The sequence below is a fragment of the Erithacus rubecula genome, assembly GCF_903797595.1.
Source record: "Erithacus rubecula genome assembly, chromosome: 2".
Lineage (NCBI taxonomy): Eukaryota > Metazoa > Chordata > Aves > Passeriformes > Muscicapidae > Erithacus > Erithacus rubecula.
The window spans coordinates 89,910,265-89,936,615 of NC_136685.1; the positions used below are offsets into that span (position 1 = coordinate 89,910,265).

A 26,351-nucleotide genomic window follows, 5' to 3' on the forward strand; every position below is an offset into this window, starting at 1 on the left:
CATCCATGTCCCCTCTCTCCCCACATTGAGAAAAATCAGCACCCAGCAACATGAAACAAGAGGGTTCATTCAGGCATGGCACAAGCTGGGAAGCACAACAAAGAGAAAAGTTACCAGCCAAGCTATCCAGCTCATGAAGCTCCTTCCTGCCAGTATGTCTATGGAAATATATCCTCCTTGAAAGGAAAACAGTGCAGGAATAGCTAACAACCTGTCAGCCCTGAGTTTCCATTTGTGCATGGCCAGCCACACAGCAGCTGAAAGCATTCATCATCTCATTTCAGATTTAATCTCAGATCAGTTACTTATGCACACCTGTGCTTGCACCTATTGTTAAATGACATACAGACACCAAGGAGTATGAGAGAAAAAGATGGCATCTGATTACATAGCAAGGAGCCTCTGAAGCATCTCTTGTTGTGTGACTTTTAAAACTTTGGCAAAACTTCTAAGAATCATAGAATTACTAAGTTTGGAAAAGACTTTTAAGATCATTCCACCTCTAATGAAAGTTAAACTCTTAACCCAACACTGTCAGTTCACCACTAAACCACATCCCTGAAAGCTACATCTACACACTTTTAAAGATTTCCAGGGACAGTGATTCCATCACATTTCCTTGCATAGTCTGTTCCAATCCCTAGAAACTCTTTCACTGAAGAACTTTTTCCTAATATCCAATCTAAACCTTCTCCAGCCCAACTTGGGATTATTTCCTCTTGTTCTATCACTTGTTACCTGGGAGGAGAGATTGACTCCCCCATGTACAACCTTGCCCAAAGCAGTCATTCAAAAGTTGGCAATGAGTGTGAAACATTTGTTTTTGTAGCAGTTGTCACACCTGTATGCAATAAAAAAGGGCACTGGACCCCCATGTCACCCTGCTGTTTGTCACACCTTTATTAGTTTAAGAACTGCATTTAACTTCCAGACCTCCAGGGCTGAACTTTCATGTTTGGTAGCACTATGATGTACATGTTGCCATCTTCAAGTCTTCATTCATCAAATCTAAACTCTGCATTTGTCCAAAGCATAGTAGTTGAGAATTGCAAATCGAGAGATTTTCAAAATGCCCATGGCAAATTTTAGCAGTTGACTTATAAAGGATGTTAATGCTTAACAAAACCAACATTTCTCTATAACACCCAGAAACATGCAGATGTCCTTATTCTCAGTTACATCGAGGCCCTTAAGAAAACATCTTAAATATATGGTTTTCCCTACAGCCAATAACAAACCTGTCTGCTTGATATACAGTATTTGAACTTCTCACCATCTGTGAAGTTTCCTGACAAAATATCACATGGAGTCAAGTGGCCAAAATACCAAGTCTAACTTGGCTCAATTAATTAGTCTAAAACTATGATTAAAAACTGATTTCCAATAATGAATTCAAGATTTTTCTTTACTAAAATTATTATTAAAAATTTAACTTCAAAATTTCTGAACTCAGCATACTTATGGAAGGACCATCAGTGATTTGAGCCTAAGCCTTTATGTACCAAGTTCATTTTCAGGCCCTAAGAATTCTGAGGACAGTGTCTCTGAAGAAATAGTCAACAAATATCCAAAGATATACTTCAGACAGCAACAATAACAATACTTTAAAGCTTGCAATAAGTCATGATTAACCAGAACCTTCTATTCCAACACTTTTTAAGTATCCTCCTGCTTGCCTCTCAGTGGCATTCTTTTATTTATATATATATATGATTTTAAGTGGAATTAATTGCTTTTTTCCTTTTTGTAACCTATGTAGAAGTTTGCAGCCCAGTCTGGAAGTTCAGTTGCAATAAACAATATATATGCACACCTATAACACCTACGCATATGCTTCTGTAATAGATGTTATCAAAAGCACACAGTTTTAAAATCTGATGAAGTGACAGCAAGGTTAGAATGCCACCTTCTCAGGCATTTTGAAATGCTGACTTGTCTTTGAAAAGCTCCATTATGTACAGCACCCATGTTTATTTATGCTGCCCTGTAAGTGTTGACTGTCATGGGATAATTAATCATATACAATTTTTTCTTTCCTATCAGATCCCCTTCGCATCCATCCACGATGCTTTCACTCTATTTTGTTTCCTTAGCCAAATAAATATAGCTTCTAGGGAATATCTATTCCAAATAGCCTTGCCATGTTCTAAAGACAGTCTTAATTTCCTCACAGCTTTCACCAGCACCCTCACTACAGCATTTGAATATCTACCAGGACTACACGTGAACTACATCTGCCTCTTCTGAACTCCCCAAAGAGCTTTTAAACTTAAAAGCCAGGTTTTACCAGGGGAAGAAAAAAAACAAAAAACCCACAACCAAAATTAGAACACTAAGTGACTCCAAGGGACCAAGGAAGACAGAACAGAAATAAAAGGTGTCTTTTGGGGTTGCATCCCAATGCTCCATGTACCAAAAGTGCATTTTTTGCTGGCTTACTTGTTTCTGCAAGTGAGAACTCTTTGTTATTGAGTACAATGTAGCTAATATTTACAGCTCCTCATGTACTATTTATGATCAATTCCAACATCTAACATTATATAGATTGAACTTTAACTAAAGTTTACATATATTCTTCTGTAACAATATAAAAAGTCTTGTTTATTCAATTCTTGATAAATCAACACATGCCATTATCCAGTTTTCAGACCTCAAATGTTTAAAACTACTATGGAAAACTCTGAAAATCTGAAGCCTTTACTGCATCCAGTCTCTCACTTCCATTCATATCTGAAGCATTTCTCAGAGTGGCTTTCTTTAAATTTTCTTTTTTATTATGATTTCCATAATTACTCCTGTATATTTTGCCCATTACCTTTCTCTATTAAGTTCTATATGATTGATTTAAATGAGGCTCTGAGGTTGCAATGCAAGGCTAACCTTGCTTGACTGTCTTGTTCTTTCATGGGCTGTTTCCAACTCATCATGTGACAGCTTGGAACGTTTTTGAACATAATTTTACCAGAATCTAAAAATTAATCTTTGCATACAAGATATGCATATAACAAATCTTACCAAAATCTGGACTCCACTCTCAGCTCCTCAGTTTCCATTTGTAAAAGGCAGAGCTATCTCCCAAAGTTGGACCCGAGGCATTTAGAGAACAATTTGTAAATGAAGAAGCTGAACATACTTTGATAAAATGAGAGACAAGCTTTGTGAGGATTAATTTCCTCTTTTTTCATGATCTGCCCCCTCAACATCTACAAATCATTCCTAAGGAACCCCTTCTTCCCATAATCTCAGATTTCACAGCAACATATTTCATCCTCATTCTTCACCAAAACGAACTCATGAAAAAAAATTTCCATTTGTTATGTCAGATTTTATAACATGCAAATACTCAAATTAAGATTTCTATTTGTAATATTTATGCAGATTTTTCATTTCTGGTATTGCTTTGCTGCACAACAGCTAGCCAAATGTATATGCCAAATAAATTCAAGATAGTAATTTTAGCTGTATGAAGTGTAAACCTGACAAGGACATAAAGGATCTTTGTTTTCTAGTACAAGATATTGAAAAAACCCACCCTAAAGTCAAAAACTTTCTTATAGCCCCTCAGTTGTGGTGACTTACTGCTAGCACAGAACTTTAAAAAGACTGACAGCTGATAGTGCTATTTCTTTTAAAAAATATTTTCTTTTTCTCTACCAAAAAAAGTTATGTTTGGAAACTTGCTTCATCAAATGCTGACTTAAACAAAAAAAAAAAAAATTATTTTACAGTTTCCAATTCACTGGGGTGAGAGCCAAAGAAACAGGTGTAAAGCTATCAGAGTTTGACCATTGCCAATGATAGTCAAAAATCAGGATGGATTTTTGTTTTGCTTTTAAGTGTTAGCCTTATTAAAAAAAAAAAAATCTTTAAGTTGTTTGGATTCCATGTAAATCTTTGATAGAATTCAAATTAATTAGTGATATACTTCCAAATTCTAATTCTATTTTATTACTGCTACCTTATTTCATATTTAATAGATACTGACACAGTTATTAAAGAATGAGAAAGATAATTAAACAACATCCTTATTGTACTCTGAATTAATACAGCCAATTCAAGCACTGAAATTATAGCTACAATGCATATATGCCAAATCAAAGATGTGTGACACTCAGTGGAACAACCCATTACATTGACAGGAAATATCTGATAAGGCAGATACATCATTAAAATGTATTTGGTTTGTTTTCACAAGGTAGACTAAGTCTTGCAAGAGTGCTTGGTGAACTTCCAGATCTTATTAAATATTTATAATTAATCCTTACAAAGTAACATTTCACAATGTGTGTTCTAATTAAAGGGACATTGTCAGCTTGAATTTTTTTTTCTAATTTGACCCATCCAAAAACTTTAAATTGCTGTTCAAGTCCCATTTAGACTGTATATCCTACACTTCTGCTTAAGAACTGAGAAAACTTAGATCTCCTATGAAATTTTACAAAGATCTTTCACACAATCACGAGCACTCTATCAAATGCTCTGAGGTTACTTCTCCTCACTCTGCTCCAGCAAGCAATACTGCCTGGGGGTTCTCTTGATGTGTGATTAGACTCCCCTTTGCTACTGCTGTTGCTATCCTACATAACTCCATAATTTTCAGAAAGGCTATTTCCAAAAGGCATAAACGTAGCAAGGAATACAACGTACACACAACAGAAATGTAACACTCAGTGAGATTGAGGGATTCATTCCTTTGATGTAGCTCATTCTTTCTTAACTTCAACTTCTTTTCCTTTTTTTTTTAGTTTCGAGATAAATAATTAACATAGGGAATCTTTTCTCTGAGCAAGTTTCTTTTACTCATGCATCGTGGTTCTTTTGTTAAGTTGTACATGAATGGCTTCCAAGAAAACCAAAGGCTGCATGAAATAAGTGAAAAGTGGTAACACTGAGGTCTCCTCTATGTTTTCATCTAGAACACCATGACTTAGAGTAATCAACCCCAATTTGGTTCTTCCATAGCCAAAAATTATAAAACTGTTAGAATCACAAATTAAAAATATAATTTTGCATTTATGGTGCTTTGGATTGCATTATGGACCACTTGAACTGCTTCCTCTCAAATGAAACTAAACTGGAAGCTGAACTCCAAGACTTTGCCTACTGCATTCCACCTATGGAGTCCACAGGAGCAGACTAAAATTATCATGGAGTACTACATTCACTCTGTAGGATTCTCACTAGTTGCTATAGTAGGCAGAGAGAATCTTTATTAGATGCTCACAGTCTAATCTCAGATTTGCACCTAATGTTTGAAATTGCCATAATCTCAAAGAATAAATCAAATCCCTGAACAAGACACTTCTGATGGTCTGTAGTGGAATGGCTTTTGGTGAGGGTGGAGAGTGGAATACATCTGTGTCCTTAATTGATACAAATCTACAGAAAGGCCTCTGAAAGACAGGCCTACACTAACACACACATATGCACATATGTATTTCAGTCCCAGGACTGAAATCCCAGTGTTGAGGCTCTCACAGGTGGCACAGACAGACAGAAGTGAGACTCACATTATTTCCTTCTGTGTAGCTTTCCTTGACACACAGGCACCTGTATGGCTCCACAGCTGTGTCACAGTCATCAGCATGGCCATGGCAATTACACCTGAAAGAACAACAGGTGGGGTGAAAAGTTACAATATGAAAACACATCTGTGCAAAAATATATTACACAAAGTCAATTTTGTGTATTACATAGTCTGGTTCTTCATTAAGAACAAATAAATTTCACCAGAGAGAATGTTCTTAGGTGCAGTAAACTACAAAAGACTACTTCACACAATATATTTTTAAGCATCAACAACTGCTTTTCAAGAAAATAAAAACCAGCATGTGGTAGAGCCTTATATGATATGCAATGAAAACTGTATTTCAGTATGTAGCATTAATAAGTAAAGTTTTATTAAATAAACTACAGTTATTCATCTATATTAAAACTTCCAGTGCAGCTCTAGTTTTTTAAGAAATATTAACCACATCAAGAATAACTTTGAAGTTTAACCCCTTTTATCTCCCTTAAAATGTCCATTTCTTACTAAAATAAAATGTGTATAATGTCTTAATTAATAGTCAATAACCATACCACTCTACCTGAATGGCTGCTCTTCTGGAGGCATGGCATAGCTTTGCAAACTACAGCTGAAATTATTTTATTGCTACATCGTCACCAAGATAAAGCTGTTTTACTAAATGCATTATCACAATACATCTAAATCAATAATCAAAATATATTACTAAGAGTGAAAATTTTAAAGTAAACATGACTTCCACCAGGGTGCTTTCTCTCAAAATGAGAGCTATCAAAATAATTTCAGGAATAGTAATACTTAAAAATCTTCACCATATGCTTCCTGGAAACTATTTCACTGCCAAATTTGCATATTATTTACAGGGCATAATTAGTCCTTTCACAAGACAGCACACTTATCATATACAATAAAGTTGTCTGTCACAGACAATACAACAGTTTTACTGACAGCTACCCAATTTTGAAAGGAAAACTCCAACTAAAACAAAGAACAAGCTCTGCACTGACTGTTGAAATTGCCATGTCTGGAAATCTATAGCTTGGAACAGTTACTGAAATAAAGCATGAGCCATTGTTTCAGTCAAAAGCATTTGCTTAGAGGCATTGGTAATTCCAAGGAAAGGATTGATTTTGACAGATTTGTGTAGTAAATACAATTAATTTTAAAATAAAATGTGAGCAAACAGTTTAACAAAACAGTACACTAATCATTTCCAACTATATACACTGCTTCAGACCAAATTTCCTTTCTCAATCATACATGTAAAAGCAAAATAAGTTGATCAAATTTTAGGCAGGTCCTTATATGCTGTGCAGAGCTGTAAAAGTCAGAGACAGTGCTGGATGTGGGAAGAGTCACATAGCACTTACCTTCCACTGACTGTAACTTCATTAACTCCATAGTACCTGTGCCTAAAATTTACCCAAGGTTCATTAGTGTGATACTGGCCACGGAGATGAATCCTCACTTGTGTAGCTTTCACAAATTCTTGAAGAGATGGAGTATTATAAAAATCATTGTAACCAGGTCGGTGATTTGGTTCCGGGGTAAGGACACTGAAAGTTAGATTACCACGAGAATACGGTGTAAAGCTGTTTAAATAGAGAGGAAAACAAATCAAACTCAAAATATTACATATTTTACAGATTCTAGCTCCTAAAATACTGTTTCTCAGAGAGGATCTCAACTGCAAATGGTGGTTTCATATTTCTGGGTAAAATTCTTATGTCAGTGGATTCCCAGTCACTAGTATTCAAGAAGGGGAAAAGAAATGTCCTCTGTATGTCTGTTTTTGCCCTAAACTACCATGCTCTTCTCCAGATCCAAAGTTTCCAATTAAAAGTAAAGCCTTTAGCAGGCAACTTCAAAATATTATTAAAGTGTGACTGATACAGTGTCATCTGCACACACATTTTCAAAAACTTTAACACACTGTCCTTAAGAAACACAAGCTAGGCTTGAACCACATAAGGAAATCAATCAGACGACTGACAGAATAATTTATAGGCTGACATTGTTAGTAACATACTTGCTAAAAACATATAAAAAGCATACAGAAATAATTGTTGTATTTTGAATTCCAGAGTCATGGGACTATATATTCTGCTCATCTGAGTGAGCAGAGTTAGAAATGCCACCTTCCAGCAAGTGAAGTGTAAGATAATTTAATGAAAAGTAGCAAGTTTAAGAGTAAAACTACATATTTAAGCCCAGGTAGGAGAAGGACAGTCCTGAGTAAAACTGAGTAAACAAGAAGATATAAACTGCACATTTGCACAACTTGGCATGAAACATGTCATAGTGGTCTATGCACTAGGCAGTTTAGCCTCTGAAAAGAATGTCTGCTTATTTGCACACCTACATGAGATCATTAAAAATAGGTATCCCACATTATCACCTGGCACCTGACATGCAACATTCAAAAAATGTCACTTCAAAATATGTCAGTCTTTTGAAAGATGATATTTCTAGTTAGGCTAGGTCTGCTGAGTCTTCTGACTGCTTTTCTGTCATCGTGAAGGATCTCTGAATTTCCTGTGCTCCTAATCCAGGTCAGTGCTCTACAGAAAATCTCAGCAGAATATATCTGTTTCCTTGGGTGATTATGTCTTCTCTTTTCCTCCACAGAAAAACTAAGTAAATTGTATTTCTTCCATGGTTGCATATACAGTATAGAACTGCAATGGAAATGTTTAGACAGGTCCAAATGGCAGATACCATGTTGGTATGGAAGCATCAGAAGGAACAGCAGAAACACTGGCTGATGGCAACTAGATAAGCAGGTCATCAAGATTTTAGGGCATCTACATGCAGTTTCTCAGGAAACCAGGAAACAAAGGAGACTCTAAAATAAGGGTCAGCCAGTATTCAGACTAAGTAAAGATTTAAGCCTCTGATAGGGGATAAAGGAAAATGACCAACTCCTAACTTACACAGGTGGTACAGATGGAGAAACAAAAACTTGAATCACTTTCATTTTCTAAAGGACAGAAAAAACGAGTCCATTCAGTACTAGCATGGGATCACCAAAACAAAAACCATCAAGTTACAGCAAGGATTTCAAAACAAGGTAATTTTTCTTTCATGTAAACCCAGGGAATCCTGGATGGCCACCAGGACACTGGTGTCTAAATCCTGGACAGACAATCTGGACATGTCTTGGCAGTTACAAGTTTGTGGGCATGAGAGAAAGAGAGAGAAACAAGTTTTGCTTTACAATAAAATCCTTTAGGGAACTCTGTTACACTGCTGACATAAATTTAGAGCTTTGTCTCAACAGAAACTCCTCTTTGAGCACACAGAATATTCACCAATATATGTCTTATAATTTAAAGCTTTCTGTACATCAGCTGTATCCATAAATTATTAATTCATATCACTTCCTATCATCATTAACATTTTAATTGAAGGGGAGACACTGTGCTGCTTAGAAAACATTTATGGAAACAGTCCATATTTAACTCCTCAGGTCTTTTTTACATTATACATATACATATTTTTGGGCTGAAAGTGATACTGCACCTCAATTGGGTTATTTATCCAAAAACATTTATCTTATTTAAGGTATTTCCCTTTTCCTCTACCCTCTTCTTCAAAGACCAGCAATAAAGCTCAGATTCCTTTGCTGTAAAGTGGTGTAACTCAAATGACCTTATGCTCCTCTCCTCAGAATTCTGAACTGCTGGAGAACAAAGATGCTGACACTTGAAAAGTCTTAGAAAGATAGCAAAAGTGGGGGGAAAAAAAGTGCCTACAGCACCTGGTAATGTATTTTCTCACTGATTTCCAGCCAAGTTACTAAACAAGCCTAATACTGACTGGCATCTGAACTCAGGCAAGAGATAATGCAGTTGAATATATGTAGTGGTATAAGTTCAATTTTATACATGTGTGTGTACATACACACGTGTGTAGTATGGTAACATATTAACCATTAGACATGTTATACACTGTATTTATGAAGCATATATTTTATACATTATAGAGCTTTAAATTTTCACATTAATTGACAGTAAAAGGGCTTGCAACATATTTCTAAATGGTAATAATCCTTCTAGCCCCTCTTCCCACAGTTTTATATTGCTTCTTGCTTAGAAAGATGAGAAAGATTCAAGATACCATTGTCAACTCATTTCTTACATGTGTTGCATAACACCAGCAGGGTTGAAGGACTGGCCTTTGCACTTCATTCTAGCCTCTTTTCCAAGCTTCAGAACAAGTTTCCCTCCCAGAGATCAGAAGGTAGACTTTCATATTCACTAGACAGTTTAGAACTATGTTGTATCAGTACCCTCCTTCACTTATCCTCTCAGTGTTCTGCAATTCTACTGGCAATAGCCATCAAACCACTAACACATATTTTGAAACTCTACTTCAAAAATAACACTCATCAAATGACTAAAATCTGATAAAAAAATGACATAAGACATTTTGGCACTCTTGAGTTGAAAGGTCCTGTTTAGGGTCTTTTATATATCCAGCAGTCCATAACAAATGAGTGCAGCAAGTTAAAGGATTCTATGTCATTGGGACACAGTAATGCATTGTGTCAGGGTGTTACCTGTTCACAGCATCTGTATTATGCAGATAATACCCACTCATACCTATGCAGCTGGAGACAGTTGACAGAGTCTGGTTTTTCCAGAGATCCATTGTTCTCCATTTCAAAAATACTGCAATTCCTAGCAAAATACTGCCAGTCTTCCCATTCTAGATCATCTCTTTTTTTCCTTTCAATTTTTATTCCTTCAGGGTGTGGGCTAAAGAATTGCAGTATAATATAAAATACCTACAAGAAGACAACAAATTTATGAACTGATATTAATGACTACATTGTAAAATAATGAGAATTTAAACTTTTTTTTTTTCTCTTTAATATAACTATATAGTCTGTTTTACCACTCACAGACAGAGGCAGCCATATTCCACCCCAATATTCCCAATGAAAGTCAAAGAGAACCTTTTTTGTTGAAAAGCTCTTTGATCTCTCAGACACTATCACATAACTATTGAACTATTGCATCAGAACTTCACTTTTTCTCAAAGACAGTTTGAAAATTCACTGCAGTCAGGTCCAGAATTTGTTACAGCAATGTTATTTTGGAAAAAATGAAAGTTGTAACTTTGTGTTGCCAAACACTTAACCAAGTTGCTTGCTGATAGCAGGTAATCTTGGGGTTTTTTTTAAATTCTCCATGTTTTTAGCTCAGATTCTAATAAAATACCTGTAAAGAGCACATCCCTCAGCATACTGCTTAAGCAGAAGTGTACGTATCAAATAACAAAAGCCAAGAATTTCACATATATCTGAAATCACTTTTAACTAAACAACTAACATTTACATATGTAGCCAAAGCCTGCCATCACATTCTTTGCCTACCCACCATTAATTAAAAAAAGAAAAAAAAAAAATTGCCCAGCAAAAATATACAGAAATTTAGTGAATACCCTATAGTGAATGCAGCCCCACTTCTGATATGCCCTTCTTTCCAAAACATCCTGACATTCTTCCACAGCCTAGTGGAGGGTTAGGAGCAATATGGCCTCTTCAATAACTATGCCTGCTTATCATTTTCTCTTTTCATACTCTTTGGAAAGCTAAGCTTTCACTTCCAGAACATCTACAAACAGGAACACCCTCTAATATGTCAATGGGCTTTTGATACATTAAATTTCATTTGCCTGCAGTAGGTTTTCTACCAGCAGATATGAAAGAAGCACCTTAAGTTTTAACAGGAATTAAAATTAAAGTTGAAATTTACAAAAGTTGAGTTAAAAGACAACAATCAGTTTCTAAATATTGGTGCCTTCTCACAGGATATCTACTCTTGTATATTTACTGCAGATTTCAGCTTGTTAAAAAAGGCACATCAAAAGAGAATGCCAAGAACCATAATGCATTCTGTTGCTTTTAGCACTGTTACATGCCAATAAAAGAAACTCTTCCTGATCCTCTAAAGATAGCATTCTAAAGCACAAGGTTTGAATATCCTCAAAACTACAATGCAATATCTACAATAATCTTTCCTTAGTTTTGTTTTAATAAATGACAAACAGAATTGTCCCATTACCTGATACTGTCCATTTTGCAAATCTATTGTGATTGAAACACCACGATCCAGACTTGCAGTATTTGCAAACACAGATGAAATCCAGGTGGTCCCAATGTCATTATCATTGATGTAGGAGAGAGGATGGGCTTCTGCATCCAGCCTCAGCACCCTGTCATTAGTGGTATCATCTGCACCATTTGGGATGCAGTACCTCTGTATCAAAGGGTGCACTCGGGGATGACTTCCAGGACAGCGGCACTCAGACTGGCTATGAAGATGAGGGAATTTTCCAGAGAATACTTCCAAAATGTCTCTGTCACAGCACAGAGAATAGTCATTACATACATGACAAAAAGAACACTTTGTGCATCTAGGTTTGTAGATAAAATTCAGTTTAGATTATAGTAGAAGGCCTAAACTCCTGATCTAAGCTCATAAAAATGAAGCACTCAGCTAGGAGTGAAGTCTCCCCCCAAGACCTCTACATTATCAATGGTGGCAATAGGCATCTTCAAAAAATACCTGTGAAGAACCAGGCTGGACCTCCTTTCACTGCTCCACATATATGGAGTTCTTCAGACACAGGGCACCAAGAGAAAGCTAGATAGGATGAACCCTGCCACAGATGCAAGGAGAAAAACTCCTAACTTTTTATTGCAGCATCATGTCTGACTCCAATCAGCAGTCTGGATTCTGTTCTTAAATATACCACAGTGTCAATACGGTGCCTGCAACCACAGTAAAGTTCAATGTTTGCACTCAAATACTCCCAAAAGACCAGCTTGAAAAATATCATATGGTACCTTAGGAAACTTGGATAGAAATATTTTCACTTTCAGCTAATTTTATTAAAAATGCCCACTTTTTAAAACTGCAATCAACCTAGTCATGTCAAAACATTGAGATACTTCAGTGCCCTCTGACATCAGCAACTGAAATAGATACAAAGGCAGGTAGGCAGCTCTTTATCTGCTCATTGCTGGTATAAAGGAAGGATTCCGTGAGTCTAGAAGAGTTTGAATTTTTAAATGTAAACCTTTTTACTCTACCCATTTTCCTACTTTATCAATAAGAACATAATTTTGTGTGCTTCTTAAGTAAATAAATACTTGCTAGCTGCCACTACAACTTCCAAAGAACCCAGAGTTACAGGACTTTTTACATATCCATATCCTTAAATTAATTGGTAGGCAGGCAAGAGCCTTCTCAGTTTACCCCAGACAATCATTTTGGACCAAGTTATTTATAAATATAAAACCAAATCTAGAAAGACATCAATAGGTGAAAACAGTCTGCAAAATACCTTAATTTTCAATTGTTAAGCTTTATTCATTTCACTGACCTAAACTGTAGTGCAAAAGATTTGACAAGCATCGCTCTGAGAAATACGACCAACGTGATTTTCATAAAACTTGGAATTCAGATTCACATTAATACTTCCAATTCACAGGAGCTCAGTTCATCATAATGTCCTGCAGACAGCTGAGCTCCGAGGAAACTGTTCTACATCTTATTGAAAGACTATCATGGAGTAGCCTGAAGGTCTGCAGTCCTGAGTGTCATTGTGTGCAGCCTCCCCAGAAGCACCACGCAGACAAATAGGACCTGACTACTTCTGGCCAGCCTGAAACGACTGGATTAATCCAGCATGAGCTGGATAACAAAGGTAACATCTCTTTGTAATGTGCTAGGAAGGGAGGCTGGAGGGCAACAGAAATTGCAGTGGCAACACTAATTTGGCCTCAGGAAGAGAGGAAGTCAAAGCAATTGCCCAGGGCTCTGTGGGTTGAGGAGCTAAGTCATTGGTGGCTTATGGTGACAATCTCATCTGGAGAGCAAGGGACAATGGCACCTCGGGGCAGGGGTGTGTGCATGGGGTGGGGAGCACCAAGAATACCATGGATACTGTGGGGAGGTGGAACCAGAGGAAAACTAAGCACAGGGAGCCAGTCACAAAGCCAGTGTGCTCATCACTTTTGGAATGCCTGTCCTCCTCATCTGCATCACTGGCATCCAAGTGGTCAGAACCAGACCAGTCTGCTCTGCTCCCTGCCTTGCCCTACAGTGCACACAGAGGGAGCTCAGAGGAAGCTTAGCAAGTCTTATCCACCAGGACTAAGCTTATCAGCACACACTATTATGACAGAATTATGATGAGTAGGTAACACCTAGACAGTTTATAAGGATTGAAATCTAGCAACTGGATCTACTCCCTGCAGAATACATACTAAGCCAGGTTGTAGCAAGGACAACAATAACAAGGAGAGCACATATTTATTACAATGTTTTGTTTCACTACATATATACTACATACACCACTACATACATCAAGTCTACTTACACAACTGTTCAAAAGCAAAACACATTAAGTTGCTGAATTTATTTTAACTCAAGATTTTTTTTTAGATTAAAGGTAACTTTTGAATTCAGGGTCAGGAAACTACATCATCATAAGCAATTATCTAAAGGAAATATCAGAAAAGCACTTGGGAAATAAGCATATTGTTATCTATACTTCCTTCTCACCACACTCTTATTTTGCTACAAAAATAAAAGTTATTTACCTGTTTGTAAGTGCCACTGGGTAAAATCGAAAATCTTGCATTCTTCCAACAAATTGTTCTAAACCTAAGGAAATATACTATAAATAATCTATTGAGCAGAAGGCAGCTTTGCACTGCATGAGAGCACCTTTGATTCAGCACTCAGAAATCTCTCTTGCACAATTACCCCTCCTGAATGAAACCATCTTGGACCTGGACAAAACTATAGAGGGCAGTGACTTAATTTTTTTGATAAAAAAGAATGATTTATAATAACTTTATAAGAACATTTTGTACCTATCTCTTTTCTGATTAGAGAGGTGGCACAGGGATCGGCTCATTAGACAGAAGTAATGAGCCAATCCATGTGCCACCTCTAATTAGAGAAGAGATACAGTAGGTACAACTGTACCGATCAATTTATACAATAAAGATAAAAAGCATTTTAAAATATTCTTTTCTTTTACATGATTATTAGCTATCCAGTATTCAAAATCAAGACCCCAACAAAATACATTTCCAAATACAAGCTTTAAGAAATGGGGCACAGAATACTCTCTTGCCCAAAGCCATAATAAAGCTGTTTATGAGACATATATTTAGAAGTTAGCTTCAAATTGTACGTGATCCTGAAGAGCAATAACCAGTGTTCTTACATCTGCAGAGCTAAGAATTAGTGAAGAGCAACAAAACATCCCCCACTGTTCTTCAATGATCATGCCATGATATAGCACATATAAAACTCTAGATGCAGATGAAAAGTAAAACTCTCAGGCAGTACTAGAGGCTGAAAGATTCTCATTTGACCATGATTTACATGAGTATTGATAGAACTGAACAACAGAGCAAGAAACCTTCAGCTCTGCTCCTGACTCTGCAGAGAGAGGAGTGTAGTCTAGTAGCTATGCACAATTCCATTCTGAAGCAGCTCCCTACATTTACTCAGCAGAACTATGGGCAGAAATTGTGGAATAAGTCACTTTACATACATGTTTTAGAGAATTCAGGAAAACCTGCCTATATGCAGGAATACATAGATGTTTGGTAGATGATCGTAATTTATCTTCCCACAAATCTTTTGAGAAAGCTAATTAAACAACAGGAATTTTCTGCAGTAAGGTATTACTCCTCAGCACATAGATAAATTAAAATTACTCACACACTTCTTTTAACCATATCATGCATGTTTTATTTTGACTATTCCAGTGCATGCCACTAAAATACTACAAGATTTACCTGTGAAGCTTTGTCCAATTTGCAGAGTACCATCACCATCAGTATCTACAACTGTTCCCATAAGAGTCCTTGAATCAAAAGGTGTGTTATCATCTTCCCAGCCATTCAAGAAGAAACTAATTCGGCTATGCTGCACCTATAGAATCAATGTAAGGGGGCAAACACATGCTTTATCATACAATCACTTTGATTTCTCTACATTTTATTGTCTATCTCTGATTAGCTGATAGCATTACCTCAGTCTATCTGCTGCATGTCTTTATTTTTGATACCTACAGTTACCTTTTTTTCATTAAGAGATCACCACTCAGCTGCAGAGAGCATAAAATTTCCACAGGGGTTAAATCAAAGAAGGAACTACAGCACAGGGATCTGGTGGAGATGGAGGAGCAGAGAGGATAAGAAGGGTGGGTGTGTTTCACAAGGCACAAGGCTGGCTACAGCTCCATCACCACTTGGGGCCACAGCTGTCACAGCTCTTCTCATACATCACTTCAAACAGGCCTCAAGGGGCTGCACACCATGCTCAGGACAACCAAGCACAGGCCTCTAACACCCCCCAAAACACCTCCCTAACCCCAGCATACTTCTTTCTGTAAGGGCTGAAGGGAATAGTACAGGAACTCCTACATTGGCTTTACACCCACTGGGTAATTCCCTTTCATCAAGGGAACCCTTGGCCAGGAATATGCACTCAGCCAGCACCCCAGGGTACTGTTTTCTGCAAGTGCTCCCTTTCCTGCCAATTCATTTTAAATCTGAGCTAACATTCACAGAAATACTTTATGGCATTCTCCCAGCTCCACAAAGTCACAAGATGCTGAGCTTTTACAAAGTTGGGGTTTTTTTTTCATTAGAAATGCTTGCATTTAAGTTACCCAAAATTAGGAAAAGTTTAATAACATGGGAGTGTCCTTCAGCCTTACATTATATTAAATTCAATACTCTCATTTAAAAAATCCAGGCTCACACAAAATGAAAACCAGAAGTATTGTGTCTATAGTCAAGTTCCCATTAATGAAGTTATTACAGAAACTAAGCTGTACTTACCGAAAATTTCAATTTCAGAAAGTTTATTTGTAAAAAAAAATTGTATTACTTGGGTTTTAGCAACGTTTAGCTTGCATAAAGCTTTTTTCACACAAGAACTTGGTAGCATTAAAATTTTAAAACACCATTTTGCTGCTGCCAATTTACAGAGAATTATTTTAATTTTGCAGATACGGATGCCTGGTGAATCACGCCTATCGAGGCCAATAAAACTAGAGTGCTTTAGCCCATCTTGACAGTCACACCAATCAAAAGAAAATAAACCTGGAATTATTGCTTCCATAAGAACAATACCTATGTGAGGATATAGAAGGTTTACAAGCCAGAATAATTTGCTGCTAAAAAAGGAAAGATAGAACTTATTTACCAGTGAACAAAATTCCAGCCTGAAAACCACAATACAAGCACACACAATATGACTCTGACAATAAAATATTTCAAATTTCAGACCAAGATAAATGGACACAATTATCTATAAATCTGAGCTCAGATGATCAGCATCAGTGCCTTGGGCAACGTGAGTCTATCAGCATTTTAAGAAAGAAAACATGAAATAAGATGGAAGCATTTGTTTGGCCTTTTTTTTTTTGTCTTCACACAAGATTGTACAAATGATTTTTTCCTCCTTAAACTGTACTTTCAAACATACACATGCATGCTTAGCTTTATTGCCATTTCCAGATTCAGTCAATATTTCCCAAATTTAGACAGGAATATTTATTGCCCTTCCACTGATGGAAATTTGAAGGCTATTATCATAATTACTAAGCCTTGAGATTTGTTCAAAAAGTTATTGCACATGAGTTTCACCGCTCAAAATACATCTCTCTGTTTTAAATTATCTTTTGTGTTGACACATCAATGACCAAAATGCAACATTTTCTTTATTTAATTTTAATACAAAGCCCTCTAAACATCTGATGCCCTATTTGCAAGAGCCTAAGTATACGTATATATTGTGGTTACATTGCATTTTTTTTCTGCATCACATTTTTTACAGCCTGTTACTGTCATTTGGTGTTTGACTGTTATCATCATAAAAGATACAGGCTTTTCTACTTTGTTATTTGTAGCATTATCTCATGTTTTACAACATCTTTGCACAACATGCCTGCACATGAAATATAACTAGTGAAAAGTTCTCAGTGGTATTAATGCATAAAAAAGAATGTGGTTCCATCTCTACTGTCTTTACCCAGCCAAAAGCTGATGAACAGCCAATTTTCCTTTATCACATTAGCACAGCCATGAGGGAAACACATTTGTTCTAGTCAGCTACACTAAAGATACTATTACCAATCTAACATATACATGTTTTATATCAGCAGTATTCTCAGAGTATGAGGGAGCCAACAATATATTAACACTAGCATGACAGTTTATTTAAGAAAAGAAAATTGTCTCTGTAGAGGGACAGAAGTTAGAAATGTATGGCTAAAGCTCAGTGTCACTGGTCTAATAAAGGTAATAATTCTTAAGCTTTCTTTATAGCAGGTAACACTCCTGTGGCAGCTCTGTCATATCACTCAAATAAAAATGTTGTCTTTTACAAGTTTAAGAGTACCTTTATTTTTAGTCAGATATGAAGCATGTTTCTGCTTTCCTGTTTCCACTGTAAAACATTTGTAAGGGGAATTCAGAAATGGGCACTCACTCCCATCAGCTTCTTGAAAACTTACTGTCTCAGGCACAGCTTTACAGGACCCAATTCTGCCTCCCCCTGTGGCAAGCAGAGTGCTTCACCTCCATGCACCCCATACTAAAATCAGGGGGTCTATTTGTGACTTAAGAGCAACAGAATTGGACCCTAAATGACCAGGTATTTTTACTTGTTGAAAATAAGTGACTAATGACAATTTTAAATCTCCCTCCCCCCTCCCCCACCACCAATCTCTTTGTATTAAATAGGATTTAGAATAGTTGGGTTTAATATAGCACATCCCCAAGGTAGCCCTAAGCACTTTACAATGCTGAATTGGATATCAGTAGTGCAGTGACTGTGTAAGGCAAAGGCAGCAGTCATTATGCGTTTGGCAGTAGCTCAATGTAATGATCCCCCTGCTGGTTATTAAAGGGGGTATGAATATCTGACATGGGAGGAAAATGTAGGAGGGAAACCATGTGTGGTATAAAAAATCCCAGAGGCTCTCCACTGTGGGAGGAGAGGAGGTCTCAAAGTTTGGTGTCAGTTTAGACTAAGCTAAATAAGAAGAAAAGCTGGCACCAAATGGGCTGTTTGATGTAGTTATTTAAGGTCTCCTGACCAACAACATTAAATTCCATACAATAGCACAGAACTAAAATAACATTTTCCCTCCTAACTAGGACAACAGGATTATTCCCCAGTTGTCCTTATTAATAATGTTCAATAGGAATTTGCCCCAAGAGAATAACAGGAGATGGGTGGGAAAGGTTGTCTTTGTGGTTGTGCAGAGAACAGAACCAGAAGCCCAGGACATCAGCACTCTAATCCCAGCTCTGCAACCACCTCACACTCCTGTGCTTCCCCATCTGCCAGATACAGCAAATCACCTCTCAGGGAGGTGGCAATGATTAGTTACTAAGATCCATTTGCTCTGAAACTACATCAGCATCTGACAACATCAAACCTAACACCAACTCACCAAATCCCTATGATGAACTGAGGTGGTGGAAGGGACCAATATTCTCTCCTCTAACAGCATTCTTGCTATAATCTGGAAGAGTTTCAAAGATGAGAGGTACTGGGCCAAAGAGCTGAGAGACAAGTTTCTTCAGTGCATCCCAAATTGGGTTTACAGTTCTCTGGCACAAGGAAATTGTGCATCAGAGACAGAAATACCAAATAAATTACTTCCTAGCAAGGAAAACTTCCCTGGCCTATGGGTCACAGGACTGCAGAATCACAAAATCACAGATTGGGTAAGGCTGGAAGGGACCACAGTGGATCATATGGTCCAACCTTCCTGTTCAAGCAGGGTCATTCCAGAGCTTGTGCCCATGTTATTGTTAGTAAAATGAGATAGGTACAGGAAATATATCACAACTTTATTTTCTTACCTAAAGATCTGTGCTCTTCAGATCCTACCCATGAAAATGCAACAATGGAATTTAACATTAATTTTGCCACTTGGTTTTGATCAGTCAGAACTGCCATGCAAACAAAAGCCAGTTATTTAATGTATTAAGTGCTAACAGAACTACTAACTTCCACTATATTGCAGCAATCTATGTGGCAAAAAACAACATCATAACCAAATACCACACTTACTTCAGAGCAGTTGCACTGGCTAAAGGACTGTGGCAAAAAGCAGAAGCTCCGTGACTAAAGAATACTATGGGTCCTTTCTTTCTCTTTTTTTTTATAAGCCTTGTATTGTACTTGTATTTATACAATGCATATTGCTATACCAACATTAAGAAACAGTATAACAGTTACAAGTAAAAAGTCTAATAGGCATTGTAAAAATGCGTAGTAGTGCAATAAAAATTAACAAAATGTTTTTTTCAAAAAAGCAAAAAACCTAATATGCCTCATTATCAACACAGAGGCAGAAGAGATTTTGATATGAAGTAAAAGACAATTTTATTGACTCTACTTTTTTGAACTACAATGACCCTTTCAAAGCCAAAGCCAGTTTGGGGGAGTTCTGAGACCACAAACTACAAAGTTTTGGCTGTCACATAGTAACACTCACATTTACTACCTTGCAATGTACGTGTGTCATATCTGGCCCACTTAAGCAACATATGCTTTTTCTTCACATGCATTAATCATCCTGTCATCAAAATGTCCTCTTACATATATGTATAAAGGCAACTGAGACAATTTTAGTCTCTTCCATGTGGAATTGAATTGCATCATTTCAGCCAAAATCAATAAAATTAACTGAACCTTTCTTTAGTGAACACTGTGATCTTTTCACATTAGTAGGGTTTTTTCATTATGAGTCAGTTCTAATATTAATATTACTCATATACCTCATGAAAAATGATTCCTAACAAATAAGATAGGAAGGAGAGACACAGGAAAGAATCCTTTATATTCCATTTAAAAAAATCCCTAAGAATCTCTAAATGCATCATAGCAGAGCTAAAGATCACTAACCAGAGATCAAAGCTTCACTGCACTAAATTAAACACAACCAACAGATGCAGTATAATATTAAAATATATTATTTTAAATATTTTAATTTGTAATAGTATATGCTTCAAAGCCACCTGTTTTTCAGTTAGTACAACCTTCTCCTTTATTTTATCTTTTCTATTCCAATATTCATTGGCATGGGAAAGATTTATTAAAATATTACAGATACATTAAAGGGAGTTATTTCAAGACAACAGTAATCTCTCCCACTGGTTGAATATACATTTTTTACTCTTATTCATCATAGCTTCCAGTAACCATAAAGCACAGTTTAATCTCAACATTTCCTTTCATTGTCTTTTGTTCTAATAACTAGATCACAGTGTCTGGCAAGACAGATTAATAAACCAGAAGGATTGCTTCCCAGATTTGCTGGCCATAAATGAGGAGTTCCACAACAGAGAGAACTCTGGCACCAAAAATGAAAGGTATAAAGCAAAAATCTTTTCCAGTCATTTAAGCCAAATGATACCAACCCTGGCCTACTTAGTTTTCCAGCCAACTTAGTGATGGCAAGCACTTCAATTGCAACTTCAGCTCCTACAGCTATTCAGAGCATCACACAGTCTCAGATGGCAGGGCAGGACTGACTGACAGAGATAAAACAAGGACCAAAAATGCATCTTCCAATATTAGGAAATTATTACATTCCAAAACATGTAATGGACACTACTCTTTTCAAATAAGATGAAAAAGGTGCAGCTCAGGGATCTATGATATTTACCTGACTGTGAACAAGATTATTCCAAAACTCAGATATCTGCATACTAAAATTAAAAATAAAAAAAAGCTGATTTTTAAGTTAAAGATGCAAATTTAGCTAGTTTGCAAATGCAAGTTAAATTTAAAAAAATTATTCAAACTAAAACACGTCAGTTTCTCAGGTACAAGAAAAACCCAACAAATTCTCCCCCAAATAAGAGAACAAAAAAAAAACTCTAAGAAAACTCAAGTCTGTTTGCTTTTTCCTTAAAACAAACCCCTTTTGCAAAGCAGGTGGTTACACAGAATTAGAAATAATTATTATAAAGAAGATGATACACAATATGAAGAATTTTAAGAAGTATTATGAGAAGCAATTAGGTAACTATACAATTGATAGTGTAAGGCATAAAAAAAAAATAGTGGGGGGAAAAAAGTTGAATTTCTTTTCCAAATGAGCAAGTTAGCAGGAATGATCCCTCCCTTTACTTGCCTTAAAAACTAAACCAATTCCAGAATCAATAAAGTTACACAGGCTTTACAGAGATGTAAATTAAAGCAGAAGTTAGCATAAATTATTTGTTTAATCATTCAGAAACAAAGAATCAGAGATTAAGAGAAATCAGAAGGAGCTGCAACTCACCCAGCTCAAAAATTACTGCACAACGCACCATTACAATTACTTGCTGTTACTTAATTTGGTGTGGTTCTTATAAAAATTTCCAGCTAAACACAGCTTGCTCTCTGTTAAAATAATCAAGATTCAGAAAACCTTTATTTCCTTCTATATGTATTGCAGATTTGCACCAGGAACTTTCTCAATGAGACCATTCTATGGAAACAGACATTGTATTAACACATTTTCTCCCAAGGTGAGAAAACAGATTAAGGTTATGACCAAAATGACAGGCCTGTGGCTTCCTTGAATACTTTAATAGAGTCAACAAATCAACAGTGGTCATTGATGACAACAGGGAAAAGAAGACAATAGATGGAAGGAGGGGAATTAGTGATGCTGCTATAATGGTCTAATCAGAAACTTGAGCATAAAAATCTTTTTCACCTTCAACCTGTCTAAATATGCTCTTTTTGCCTGCTCATATAAAGATATACAGCATATTTTACCACTGGAGGACATGTGGGTTCATGTATTTCCTCTGCAGAAGCAGGTGAGAAACAGAAGCATAACAGTTAATAAAAGCAAGAGTAAAGGGCATTTGCATATCAAAGAGATGAGATACACACAGGTATGTATTTCAGTATTTCCTTGCATAATTGCAAATCTTGCTGAAGCTGCAATTACAAAGGCTTCCACACAGCTTTAATATTTCATAAATGATTTTCTGTAAAGAGGAAAGGTCAGTGATATGGACTTAAGCAAAAGAATTTGGGAGAAACCAGCATTAAACCACACCAAGCTTACTTTCAGCTGTCGTTCAAGCAGAGCTAGTGAGCAAAACCACAATTTTATATACTTTTTATTTTTTTTACATCTAAGCATCTAGGTGTCCCTAAATTGATGAATCAGAAATGGCAGACAACTTTCTGCTACAATTCAACCTTTCCTCACCGAATAAATTGCAGAATTTACATACCTTGTACATTCATTTTAAAGGCTCCCTCCATAGCCCCTACTTTCGCCTTATTTTCATTTTGCATTATTCTGCTAATTTTTATTTCCTCTTTTTTGTCTACTACATTTACATTTACCTTTAAAAAGAACTAAACCAAAAATAAAAAAACAACACCAACAAAAAACCCAAACAATATGACAAATGTAGTGAATACAGGTGGGAGCAGAGTCTTGCCCCCATGTATTATTTTTCTTAAACATTAATATATATTATTATATATTATTATTCTCATATATTTGTATAATTATCAGGGAACAAAACAGATTAACCTGGGAAGGAGAGGTGCAGGCATTGATCTCTCTGGTGACTAGTGATGGGGCCCAGGATGTATGTTTTACATACATCAAAGTCTCCTGTGGACTTTAATTTTTATTATTCCCCCCTCTAAGAGACAAACTTACAACCTTTAAAATAAAAATAATTCATTTCTAGTGTTTTGCACTTTGCAGTTATTTTTTTTTAATCTGGAATGAAAACTGAGTCAACAGAGGGAACTTGGCAGATCTAAAGCTTGGCAAGAGATAATGAATTTATGTAGCAAACATATGAGAACAAGAATATGTCAGGAGGAATTTGTCTATGAACTTGTTCTCAAACAGACCAAAAAAGATGTTAATAACCATGTTAATAGGGACAGGGGGTTTGTAGGAGGGAGGGTTGTGGAAACTAAAGAATAATATCCAAGAGGACAATCCAGCTCAGACAATTTATCTGCATAACACTTGACAGACAAATAGCACCTTCTGTATTAGTAAAAGAACTGCCTGATGAGTTTGCCAGTGAGGTTGGTGCTGCTCCAGCTACAACCCTGTCATAATTTCAAATCTTCAGTCTGTTTTTAGTTGGTTTGCCCCAATAGCAAATGCAAAAGCTACACACATAATAAAATCAATTTTATTTGCTCTTATTAAATGATTGGCTCACATTTCTAAATTCCTCTCTTTCCTTATTCAAATACCATACTACCTTCACATGGCAAAAAATTCACTTTTTAAGCTGTAAGAACTCCATGTCCCTAGGCAAACCCAAAATCACCTCTGTATTTTAAGACTTTGAAGCAACTTAGCTGCAAGCCTGAAGGAAAAGAACAGAAGATGATAGAGGCAAGGGCAACACTGGCTATTATGGAGGTTTCAGTGTGATGCTTTTCACACATCTTTGGTTCTCAGGACAAACAGCATTTTACAGGAAGGAAACAAAGAGGGCTCGAGGCTTTTCATTGCCACCACTAACATAAGTAACCAGGAATTTTATTATGATGATTTTCAAAAAGAGGGTGCTTACGTTACCATCCATGTTTAGGGGAAATTCCTTTACTTTTAACTGCTCTGTCATTTTTAGAAGGAAGACCTGCCAACATAGTTCTAGGCCGAGATTCATCTAACTCTTGCCAAAACTACAGAATCAACTCTGTCTTCTCACCAAAACACATCAGTCTACCTGAAATATGCAGCTAGAAACATTTTATTTTAAGTATTTTATTTTTTATTCATTCATATCAAAATTCAAGGATGCTACAATCCTATTCTTCACTAAGAGATGAAATTTTAAAAATCTCCCTTTCAGAACCTCCTTAAGCTCTATGGGAAAATCACCTTTGTCTTCAAGAACAGAAACTGAACTTTTGAGTGAGTGGAAACAGTATACTTACAAGGTATTTGGTGTTAAATCACTGTTTTTTTCTTCAAAATCAGGATGCTGCTTTAAGCTGATTTGAACTCACAGAGGGAAATGATTTGAAATAATTCAAAAGTCTGAATCTTCAGTACGTTCCAAATGAAGTCTCAATGTATGCAAGTTCACCAGAAACAGGATCAACTAACTGAATCAAGGATTGAAACTATTTTAACCCAGACTATTTCAGAACTGTTGTGAGAAATTACAAGGAAAGATGCCTTTCTTTGCAAAATTTATAGGGGATGCTAACACACATCACTATTTGATGACACTCTGCACAATTCTATTGCAGAATCCAGAGGATTTTAACTTCCACTAACATAATAGGGTAAGAACACCTGTGCTGACTGTATTTCCCTGCAGGCCAGAAAACTGATAGAAAAACATTCCAAAGAGAATAACACTTTTTCATCTTTGCTTACATCCTCTACCTCCTTTTTTTTTTCTTATCCTCTTCTTGTTAGACTTTGACAGACACTTTTCCAGAAGTTTCTGTTTTAAAAAAATCCTTCATTAGATAGCTTTTGAAATTAAAACTGCCTAAATGGGAAAAAAACACCGTTTTTTAAATACTGAAATTGACTCATCACAACATTCTGTCCAGAGATAACAAGTGGAGTGACTAGTACTTCAGCTGTGAGTTTATTTAAATATAGACATACACATGCAGTATTAGGAAGGCAAAAACAGGATATGAAATAAACATAAGGCATCAGCTCTAAGCTCACTGTCAAGAATATACCAAGGCTTCTAACCACAGAGTTCAGCTGAAGGTAACTATCTGTCAAATGTAATCTGTGCAAGTGAATATGCTTAAGCTGGTGCTATGAATCAACCAAAATTGCTTTGGTCTTATTGACATTCAATTGCAAGAAGTTGCAGCTCATCCAGTCCAATAGACATCTGACAACACCAAGAGTGCTTCAGTGACAGAAAGCTTTAAATATAGATGCAACTATCATCACAATACACATGGAACTAAACTTTATGATCCCTTATTCCATCTTCAGAAACAGGGCATCAGCTGAATGCTGTAAGACAACATGGTCATCCTCTCTGCCTGTTGCCAAATCCTGCAGTTAACAAATCACTGCAATTTCAAAAAGAAAAAGAGAGGATACAGATGGACAGAAAAAGATCATTCAATCTTCCACCAATGTCCCATTAAATCTCTCTCCAAAATCCACTTCTGCCATTATAATCTTTGTTCACCTTTTAAAAATAAAACGCCAGATCAAAATTTGCTCAAACTGTTTGCATTAAGGGCCAGATATTCAGCTACTTTAAATTGCCTTCAGCTACGTTATTTTACACCTGCCCAGATTCAGACCTCAAATATGGTAAATTTACTTTCTTCCTCACATCTGCTCTTTACACCTTGAAACAAGATGTCTGATAACACCTGTATGTGGGAGGTTGCACAATAAAGCAACTTGAATAGAGAATCCCAAAAGAAGACACAATTTGTGTCCTATATTTGAATAAAAGAATATCACCTGCAAACATGGGTGTGTTTGTTTCACTCTTGTCTCTCAGAGAAATCCTGATGTTTCAGCAGTAGAAGTTCCAGCACAGCGTCTTTTTCTGCAGATTTTCCTATATCCACACCATCTACATGAGTTGTTAAATGCCCCCAATGCTTGCCCTTCCCAACTCTGGGTTTTCTTTGCCACACAGTGAATTAAAATCATCCCAGACTCACAAACAGATAAAAAAAGCTGGGAAAGAAAAAAATACGTCTACTAAATACAGCTTGCAACCATGTTCAAGGGGATGCACAGTGTGGTTTTGGGGAGAAGAGGG

The 26,351-nt window shown here is 36.4% G+C and overlaps 1 protein-coding gene across 3 annotated transcripts in view; it reads right to left on the reverse strand.

Annotated features, from left to right (window-relative positions):
- USH2A (usherin) overlaps positions 1-26,351 on the reverse strand; it is a 363,259-nt gene that overhangs the window by 317,013 nt on the left and 19,895 nt on the right. For 2 of the 3 annotated variants that reach the window (XM_079297512.1, XM_079297514.1), the window contains 6 exons: positions 15,360-15,495; positions 14,145-14,208; positions 11,599-11,893; positions 10,132-10,316; positions 6,898-7,119; positions 5,511-5,604 (listed from right to left, as the gene is read on the reverse strand). In XM_079297512.1, coding sequence (XP_079153638.1) covers positions 5,511-5,604; positions 6,898-7,119; positions 10,132-10,316; positions 11,599-11,893; positions 14,145-14,208; positions 15,360-15,495 — 996 coding nt within the window. Of the gene's footprint in view, positions 1-5,510; positions 5,605-6,897; positions 7,120-10,131; positions 10,317-11,598; positions 11,894-14,144; positions 14,209-15,359; positions 15,496-15,595; positions 15,729-26,351 lie in introns of those variants that run through there. The other variant, XM_079297513.1, reaches the window with a different exon arrangement.